General features: G+C 36.9%; 1 protein-coding gene across 2 annotated transcripts; it reads right to left on the reverse strand.

Moving 5' to 3' along the window:
• Window positions 6,650-9,482, reverse strand: LOC104789901 (homeobox-leucine zipper protein ATHB-17-like). 2 transcript variants are annotated; one of them, XM_019246613.1, is made up of 4 exons: window positions 9,273-9,482; window positions 8,736-8,929; window positions 8,527-8,606; window positions 6,650-7,080 (listed from the first exon to the last, which is right to left on the reverse strand). In XM_019246613.1, the coding sequence occupies exons 1-4, from the start codon at window positions 9,349-9,351 to the stop codon at window positions 6,828-6,830; spliced, it is 606 nt and encodes a 201-aa protein (XP_019102158.1). In that variant the 5' UTR covers window positions 9,352-9,482; the 3' UTR covers window positions 6,650-6,827. The 2 variants fall into 2 exon arrangements, with proteins under 2 accessions (XP_019102158.1, XP_019102159.1); XM_019246614.1 differs by having other exon boundaries at window positions 8,736-8,923; window positions 9,273-9,478.

Below are 10,699 nucleotides of genomic sequence, written 5' to 3' on the forward strand. Positions count from 1 at the left end.
TATGACACACTAGTCCAGCAAAAGGAGGCTGTTGCTTGGATATTACACACCAAGAAACAAAGAAATGTTCTAGACAAATAACAAAGAGATAAACTCATAAAATGAAAAGGAAAATTGATTGATGATTCTCAAATGAGATTACATGAGTTTATATAGAGATAGAAAACTTGGTCACAAAGCCAAGTATTATTCTTGAAACTAAAACACAATAAAGATAGATAGTTTAATGAAGATTCAACTCTTGAACTTTGACTTCCCAAGGTGTCCTTCCCAAGGTGAGTTGAACTCAATTTTCGCCACTCCTCTTTGACCACAAAACAAAGTGATTATTTTGGGCTTTCTTGGACTTGAATTAGACTCAAAGTGGGCTGGACTTGATAGGTATCATCCCCAATAGTTCTTTCCATGCTCTCTTTGGCCATAAACTCTTGAATAAGCCCATTTAGTGCATTTCCTAGCCTCTTAGCTTTTGCTCTAGTCATTGGTCCTTCAGGTACAAGCAATGATTCCTCCGCTACAAGCTCCTTGGGTTCAAGCTCAGCTACAAGTTCCTCGGGTTCAAGCTCAGCTAAAAGCTCCTCCTCTCTAGCTCCATCCATGATCATATCAGGTCTGAACTATAGACTGGGCCTATATTGATGTGTAGCCCATACAGGATCCGAGTTGTGTGGCCTGCAGGAGTAAACCGATATAAGCTCTATGGTTTCACTATATGAGGGAAGCTAGGGTTGAAGAAGAACGCAGTTATCACAAAGGCACAGAAGACGCTGGTGGTACCTCGGTGGCGGTTGTAGGGCACAGCGTAGAGCGCTGTGCAGGGCAGATGCAGAGACGCAGGACGCAGTGCAGAGAGCATGCGCAAGGCGTCGTACATGGAGCTTGAAGCTGTGCACAGAACCATGATAAAGGAGCAGAAGCTTGGCTGGGGTCGAAAGGATGAGAGTCGGACATAACCTTGTCTAGGTTTAAGGTGTCTTTAGGACACTCTTATGAGAGACGAAGGTGGAGCTGCTTCTTTGGGGTTCTGGAGGTGTTTCAGGGTTATACATGAAGGGGAGAGCTGAACTAGAGACAGAGAGAGGAGAAGAAGAAAAGCTAGATCTATTATGTGTTTTCTTCTTCCGGTTTCTTTGTAGTTGCTCTTTAAGCTTGTATATGAAACATTGTGTGTAAACCTTGAGTGATTGATAGTGGGTTTGTGGGAGAAGGTTCCCACACGAGATGTACCCTCTGCATGAGGGAAACTCGTTAAATCTCTGTGTTATGTTTATGTAATGCATATTGATCTGTGAAGTAGACGAGGAGTAGGGGCAAAATCGCGGTATGCAGTTCACTACAGAGGTGAATCAGGGTTTGCAATTTTCAACAAGTGGTATTAGAGCTCGGGCTCAGGATTTCACAGACTCAGGCATGGCGTTGTAAACATACAAGGAGGATCCAGAGACTGTTGTAGAAGACTCGAAGGTTAAATTAATTATAGGGTTGGTTTAAGGTGGAGTTATCTGCATTGTTTGATTCAGGTTCATGGATGGATGTGTTAAGGTGATTTGCACATGGCTGTGAAGAGGGAATCAAAACATCATCCAAAAGGCTCGAACTTGTCAAAACAGGAATTCAGTTTCCGCTGGGATCACAAGGTACATGTGATGTTCGGTTTTGAAGCTTTTGACTACTCAAAACTGTTTCAGTTTAGGGAATCTAGACACTAGGAGAACACAAGGATGTAGACGTCTTCAACTATTGAAAATCAGTTTTTTTTTGTTGTTGAAAGTCTGTGTAGTGGTGTTCAAGAAGTGGTTGAAGGTACAGCTACATAAGTCACAGATTTACTAAGGGACGCCTTTAGAGGTGAATCTGTGTAAGAGGGCTGTTAGGTCAGCAAGTTGTGTTGAAGATTCAGATGAGTTTGAAGATGGACCAGACACTTTATGTTGAAGTGGTCAGATTTGAGAGGTGTTGGGTGAATGGTTAAGTCTAAGGAATGGATCAAGTTGTTAGAGATTTACAAGGACTACAATCTAGGTAGGTTTACAGAGAATAGGAATGCAGGAGAGTACCAAGAGTCGAAGTTGCAGTCAGTGAGATTTTCTTTGTCAAGATGGAGTTTGCTCTACAAGGTGCCTGCAGGACTGTGCAAGAGTTTGCAAGCAAGTGCAAGAATGTACAAGGCTGGCGCAAGGTGACTAGGGTTGTGTATCTACATTGAGAAGAAAATCAGAAACAGAAAAGATCTGGTTCGCCTGTTTGCATCTACAGAGATGATCTGGTGGATGAATCTACTAAAGGTATCACTTGCAGGAAGTTTAAGTGTTTTGTTGGCACTTATTAAGGAAGCATGTGAGTATAAGGGGAAGATTCAAGTAGATCTCTGCTGGTTAAAGGTGCATTTGATGCTACACAAGACTAGTAGAAGACTAGTGGGTCTAGTAGGATCATTAAGTTTCTCAGGGAATTCACTTACATGAAGGTTAAGTGAGGATTCATCAATGGTGAAGACATATCAAGTTGTATTGATGAATGGTGAGAAAAGGTATGATGCTGGTACCAAGTTTCTTCTTGGTAAGGTCTGCAAATGTGAAGAACAATTGCAGAGTTATGTTGTAGTAAGTGTGGCTTCAAGGATTCTAGAGTGAAACACTAAAGGTTGTTACAATGAGACTAGCAAAGGTTCAAAAGCTGTTGGTCGGACATCTGTTTTAACATGAGGTTAACAAGTGGTTGTACAATCAGATCGTATAATCTGGGTTCAAGAGTCAATTGGTTAAACATATGGGATGTAAACTCAATCTCAGGAGTAATGCATTGAGTTGAGATTGTTTACATAATGAATCAGGGATTGTTTCAGGATTGAAGCATGTATGATTCATGTTTTCTGCATGGTATTCAAGGAAATTTGGTTCAAGCTCAGTGCACATGAGATGAATCAAAGGTCGACCAAGTGAATCAGGTTGCAGACGGATGTGTAGCCCATACAGGATCCGAGTTGTGTGGCCTGCAGGAGTAAACCGACATAAGCTCTATGGTTTCACTATATAAGGGAAGCTAGGGTTGAAGAAGAACGCAGTAATCACAAAGGCACAGAAGACGCTGGTGGTACCTTGGTGGCGGTTGTAGGGCACAGCGCAGAGCGCTGTGCAGGGCAGATGCAGAGACGCATGGCGCAGTGCAGAGAGCATGCGCAGGGCGTCATACATGGAGCTTGAAGCTGTGCGCAGAACCATGATAAAGGAGCAGAAGCTTGGCTGTGGTCGAAGGGCTGAGAGTCGGACATAACCTTGTCTAGGTTTAAGGTGTCTTCTGGACACTCAGATGAGAGACGAAGGTGGAACTGCTTCTTTGGGGTTCTGGAGGTGTTTCAGGGTTATACATGAAGGGGAGAGCTGAACTAGAGACAGAGAGAGGAGAAGAAGAAAAGCTAGATCTATTATGTGTTTTCTTCTTCCGGTTTCTTTGTAGTTGCTCTTTAAGCTTGTATATGAAACATTGTGTGTAAACCTTGAGTGATTGATAGTGGGTTTGTGGGAGAAGGTTCCCACACGAGATGTACCCTCTGCATGAGGGAAACTCGTTAAATCTCTGTGTTATGTTTATGTAATGCATATTGATTTGTGAAGTAGACGAGGATTAGGGGCAAAATCGCGGTATGCAGTTCACTACAGAGGTGAATCAGGGTTTGCAATTTTCAACACTTCTAATATTTAAACACATGCATGTTCGTTCGTTGTGAATAATAAGTATCTCACTAATTAATATAAATTTTTTTATGGTTAATGGTAAGACACAATGATCTGTATTCTGGACCCATCAGAAAGATCACAGCTAGCGCTCTGTTTTTCACAAAAGAGCTAAAGCGTCCTTATTCCCTAAAACACACGCTGGTGGGTTTAACCAACCAAACCAACCAACGAGAGGGGTCAACGTAGTCGTGATCATCATTGGTGTCTGGATAATGAAGCTAGCATAATGATGGCACGTGACACGCACGTGGTCCATTTCCTATACATGCCTTTCTACTTCGCGTCGGGTCGTCCCCGTCCCTACCAAACCCCAAGGCCTCGCGAAGTTTTTGTACTCAGTTCCCATTTTTTCCTTTTCTTTTTCTATGACCGTAGATTTTTCGGTAAATCCATTAGACCATGTGCATCGGTGTAGTTTTGGGCCGTCCCCCATTATTTTCCGTTTTAAAATAAATAAAAAGGCCCAATTCAGAAGAAACGTATCTTTATTTGGGACGTTTTTCGTCCGTCTACTTGGACGTGTGGTATGTTCTGATTGGTTGAAGATTTTCTTTAGGATTAAAATAAAAGAATTTCTCGAAACAAAAGACTTCTCTCTTCTATCTCGACGGTGACGGTTCTGTGTCGATCTTCTCTCCCGCCGACGATCGGATCCGATCTTCTCTCCCGGCAACGAATTCCCGTAGCTGATCTTCTCTCCCGAAGTTCTCAATGAATTCCCGTAGCTGATCCTCTCTCCCGAAGCCCATCCGATCTTCTCTCCCAAAGATCTCAACGAATTCCCGATTTCAAGCCGACGAGTTCATCAAACCAATGCTCATACTAAAAATAAGAACCTTTCAAAATAATACTATTATAATTGGGGACCAAAAACAAAGGACACCAATGCCCATCCTCTTAGTACTTTATGGGGCCTGGCATGGAAATGTGAAATTTGCAATGGCACATAAGCCTAAGAGTCATTTTTAATATCTCCACTCCCAAGTCCTAACACTATAATTTGTTTTCTAAAAAGATAAATGTTTTCATTTTTCCACTACTAGATGTCTAATCTCGGTGCTCAGTTTGTTTTCAATATATTAAAATTTAACATTTAGGCTTTAAATGGTAACATGATTTTAGAGGAATTTGTTAAAGTATTGTTGAGGAATTTAAAATGGTTACATCATTTGCATGTTGAATACTTTGAGGAATATAAGCGTTTCGGCTAAACGCAGCTAAAAATTGAAATAAATTAAGGGCCTGACTGGTTCAGAGTTCAGACACAGCGTTTGCGGTTGCGGTTGCGAGAGATTGCGGAAGTAGGTGGTTGCAGTTTCAAGCGTTATTAAGCGTTTTAAATTACTGGTTTAGCATTTTAAAATGGGTGCGTTAGCGAGAGTTTTACGACTGTTTGACCACCTGGTGCAATCGCGATTAAAACATAATAAATGTAATATATAATTATATAAATATTTTAAAATACCAAAAATTTTATTAAACTTGATTCATAATTAAAATTCATTTAAAATACTAAAATAATTATTCATAAAACAAATAAATTTTATATTGAAGCGAGAGTTGAGAAGAGTTATTGGTGATTTGTTTTAATATTTTTCACAAATAATCTTATTTTCTTAAATTTCTGATGAAATGTTATATTTATTTAGATTTTTTTGAATTTATGTGTGATGTGCCATTAAATTTACACCAAGTTTTTCGGGTTATTGTTAATTGGAATCTTATTTTATTGTATAACTGTTTATTTTCTAATCTACTACATTTTTTTCCATCTTTAATGGATAAAATGGTTAGGTAGAAGATATATAAAAAAACATTTCAGTATCATTGATTTGTTTTGTTTTAAGTTTAAAAAAAAAATCCAACCGCAAACGCTTGCGGGGAGCAGCTTTTAGAATTTAGTGGTTTCAAGCGGTTAGGAGCGATTGGAAGCGATTGGGAGCGGTTTGTGTAATTGGTGCCAATCGCTAGGAACCACTACCACCCGCAAACGCAGTGTTTGCGAGAGGTAGCAGTAAAACCAATCAACACCTAAGAATGGAAATCAGCTAATTGCAGCTATGAATCATAAATAAGCAAATGGTTTAAGAATGATGTAAAATGGAACATATAAACTCTTTCCCAGAACTCCATTGTTGGTACCGTACGTTGCAAGCTAGTTTTTGCGGCGGAGACTTATTTTGTCTCAAGTAAGACAGGAGAACTATTTGACACTGGTTTAATGAAAAATGGGGAAAATTAATCGCAGTTATAGTATTTAATCCTCCAATCAAAACATCAGATGAGCAGAGCAGAGAGATCGACCCACCGATCGACCAAGGATTTAGGGTTTCTTTTCAAAACTTTGCAGATACAAAATGGAGTCGAAACTTTATGGGCCTTTCTAATGGGCTATGGGCCAATTTCGTCGATGAGGTAAATGTAATTAAAGTTCAGACTAAAGGGGCGGCTTAAGTAATCAACCGGAAGGCATGCAGCTGGGTTTGTTATACGAGTCGTTGGAGTTAGCGTAGGATCATCCTTTCTTCACCTTGGATTTGGTTAGATGACTGACTGGTTTGTGGTTGGGAGTGTAAAACCGGAGCATCCTTTTTTTCCCCTGGAATGGTATATTTTTTTGGTTGTTCTTCATTTCTTTTCGTAATTATTGTAATCTTATCGGTACTTCGAAATCAGTGACTGGTGATCAAACTCATAAAATTGGCGTATGTTGTTCCCCAGTTTACGTTTTGCTTCTGAAATAGTGAAATCTTGATAGAGTTTACGTATTAGTTCAATGTTTATTTTTTTTAATTGAGAGCACTATCTCATCAATTGGTTTTCTTTTTTGAATTTTGTGGCAACTGTTTGAAAATACTAAAATAGATTTTTGTTTTTATTTCTTATTTCGATTTCCAAATTAAGGATATTAATGGATTTTTAATTTTTTAAAAATAATACTAATTAATATTTACAAAGAGTTGTTGTGCAGCACAAAATCTCTAAGTACTATATATACACGAAATTATGTGATCATAAAATTTTTTTTGGGCTGAATGGGTGACTTTCGTCGACTCCTAAACCATACTCCAATAATTAAAGATACATATATCAATCCTCACGCTCTTGCGGCGGAAACTTTTCCCTGGCCGGAACCGCCATGGAAGCTGGGCTCGCTGGAGTGGTGACTCGCTCGCAGCGAGGGCACATAGTGAGGCTGGAGGCGGAGTTCACCGTGGGTGGGCCTACCTTCATGGCTCTAAGCTCTTCTACTTCTCTATGGAGCCTGTGGTTTTGCTCCGTTAGTGAACCAAACCACCTTTTAAGATACTCGCATTCCATCTCGGTTTGCTTTAATTTGCTCCTAATTAAACCAAACAAATCCAAAAACAGTACGATGCTAGTTATTTATATGCGCACGTTAACATTTTAATTAAACTCGTAGACGATTTGTGACATCCAAACAAGGATCAAATGCTTCGTCGACGATGCATATATATTTTATAAAAATCATGGAAAATGAAAACGCATGAACTGCCCAATGAATTATGAGTCAAAGAGCATTGATGAGAAAGTAAGTACACGAGGCAGAAGAATAAAAGAAAACACATTGATTGATTTGCTCGGAATTTCTAAATTAAATAAACTGAAATTGAAGATAAAATAAAAAGAGGCTATAAAATACAGACAGTGTACTTCTATTATAAAAAGGTTGTGGTTATGATTATAGCTATGTTTTGGGAAACCGTCATAATAGTAATACGACCAGTGTTGAACCTCTTCTTAGTTATTGCACCATTCACATTTCCCATCTGTTCACAATTATTGTGGGATCTAATTAAATTGATAAATAACTTCTATTTGAGTTAAAAAGAAGAGACATTTTAACCAGTTTATCAATTTGTCTTTCGGTTTGAGTAACATGACTAACGAATTATAGATTGACTAATCGTAGTATATGTTATACACATGAAACACACAGATCCATGCAGAAATTAAATAACAATACGTTACCCAAAAAAAAGTTGTAAAAAAACGACTAATGAGAGTATGAAACATTCGTGAGACCTTGACACGTGAATATATATGTATATGTATTAAACTATTAATGTATACACGTATTGACGTACAGGAGCCAAAGTGTTTTTCTCAAAACAAAACTAGCTCCGAGTTACATCACACATAGTATTTTTTTTTTTTTAAAACAACGTGTTAATGGATACCACAATTGGCGGCTCCAAAATGCTGTTGTCACTTGTGAAAATAACCATGCAACAACACATATGTACGTGATGTTGATATATATAACTACTTCAACACTATATTAGTTTTGGTTAATATGTGTGTTTAATTGGGTGGCTGTTAATTTCTTTCTGTAAACTTGTTTGACTTCAAAATATTTGGTCAAATGAATTGACTTTTTCCTTGTATATATGCTATGTAACAAGTGGTGACTCTTCGAGAATTTAAGAAGGACCTAGAAGGAAAGCAATATAATAACAAAAAAAAAAATTGATGGAGGAATTGAGATAATAATGTTATGAAAAGGACAAGGTTAACTTTTTATTATTTAAGGGTACGACTTGTATAAGTATATGTTAACGGGGTGGGTCGAATCCGATTCAGATTTCATTTTTTTTGTTTCTGCTTTATTTTTATATTCCGTCAACGTTTAACGCTTATGTGAACTCTCTCGTTAATCATCAACCACCAGCTTATTATTTTAACCTCATATATATAGTCAGATATTTTATTTATCCACCAATGATGTAAAAAAACAGAAGTTGGCCACACATAAAAACGTACGTACCTTGCTCTACGGTTTTGAAACCAAACTTCAATTTGTCTTGGCCGTAGCATCAAATGCGTAGCAAGTGCTTCCTTTTGTTTCTACATTTTACGAGAAAAAAATAACAATTCATTACAATTCTTTTTGTTCTAAAGTTATATAAATAAAAATAAAACAAAGCTATAAAAAACAGAAGTAATTATATGTAAAGTTGTGAATAGTTTAGTTACGGGATTAAGGGTATGATTCTGTCTGAAGCTATCTTCCAGAAGACGAGACTGTTCTCTGGTTAGGCGGAGTTTCTTTCGAGGTGGAGCAGAGCCATCGTGACTGAATTCTTCATCGTCTCCGTCTTCAGACGACGGCACTCGATTCATGTCTAGCTTTAGCTGTTCTCTCCCTCCGCCACTTCCTTCATCTGAAACTTATTGTGTTCATACCATTATTTATATCAACAACGACAGAAATTAAACGAAATATTGTGGTCAAAGAGAAATTAATAAGATGATAAAACACATTACTTCTATATATATATATATATATATTTTAAAGAATTTCTTTTTTGCCAATAAGAGCTTAGATAACTCATGATTTTTCCATGTAATTCAAACGAAAGAATATATAATCAGGTCATCAACGAGAAGAAACATAGAATCCAAACACAAGCCTTATATAGTTTAGTTTCATTTGATCAATATAATAAAATAATACAGTAGGTTATAGTGTTTAAATTATATGTGTGTGTGTTTGTGTGTTAAGATGCTTACCGGAGGGAGGGGAGGAAGAGAAGCCAGGAACGGAGATAGTAAGATCCAAGTTAGAAGAGTTCTCCGGTAAAATCGCCATTGATCGATTAATATTTTAATTAGGGTTCTTGAGAGAGATCAAGAGAGGACGATGAGGAAGAGATGGGAAACAAAAAAAAAGAAGGTAAAGTTTAAGAGGAAAACTCAGTTTAATATATAAAGAGAGGCAAACTTGAAGCGTGGCGATGCTTTTATATTTATACACATACACATAGACAATACATATACATATTACATGTGATGTTGTTTGTGTAATACATACACGCACGCATGCGTGATCCATATGGCATAGTACTATTTGTATATGCGTACGTATATCATTGTCATTATGTACGTAAATAGTAGTTTTATCATAAAAAGGACCTTAAAGACACAACCAATATTGTAAGAAGATAATATTAAGATGCGTTTGGGTATCCATCCATTCATCAACCTATGAGAAGTTTATAAAGAAAACAAAATTAAAAGCTAAATATTACTCATATTGAATAATAAGTAATGAATAGAAGAGAGGGGAGGTGTATTGAGTATTGACTAAACAGATCTATTGGTCAAAGAAATTATGAATAGAGTTGTAGGATGAACAACACGTGTCAAACAATTGAATCAAAATGGTTTCGGAGTTGATTAAATAAATGCTGACTGACTCGGTGTGGGAGACTAACCAGCATGTTTTGTTTTCTTTCTCTTTTGTTCAACATTTTCATTTAATTTAATTAAGTAGTAGCATTTAATTACACTTTTCTATACTAATAAAGTTTGATCACAAAAGTAAAATAAAATAAAAAAAAATATTTGATCGATTCTCTCTTTATTCCGTAAAAACCTGAGTCGGTCCAAGTATTGAGCTTATGAAAACGATTGAGACCCTCCTCAGATGAACTCTTCTTATTCTATACGCCTCCCACATTTCCATTATGCTCATCTCTCGTTACTTTTTTATTTATTTATTTTACGTTTTTTTCGCATTTTATTTATTTATCTCTCGTTAGATGACGATGTTTGTTGTAAATGGGAGAGTAGAATATAACTGGTGAAAAAATTATTGAGATAGAAACGCATATTCAATAATCATAATTACTATACATTAATTTAGGTTTGTTGGATTTTTGTACGGTTTAAAGACTAAGCATTTAAGAGACAACATAAGATAATAGTATAATGTTCATCGGCTAGTTAACCTCGGAAAACATGCATGTAACGTTCCATCTATATGGGTTTTTAAGTCAATCTTCGTTTCAAAACTATGTTTTTTGTTCCAACAATTCAAACATTATAAATATGATGACAAGAGAAGTATGTGAAAGTTAACAATGCTACGTGTATTCTTCGTTTTATTTTTAAAAGAAAATTTAAGATTAACATACTTTTTTTTTTTTTTTTTTTTT

The sequence above is a fragment of the Camelina sativa genome, chromosome 6 (assembly GCF_000633955.1).
Source record: "Camelina sativa cultivar DH55 chromosome 6, Cs, whole genome shotgun sequence".
NCBI lineage: Eukaryota > Viridiplantae > Streptophyta > Magnoliopsida > Brassicales > Brassicaceae > Camelina > Camelina sativa.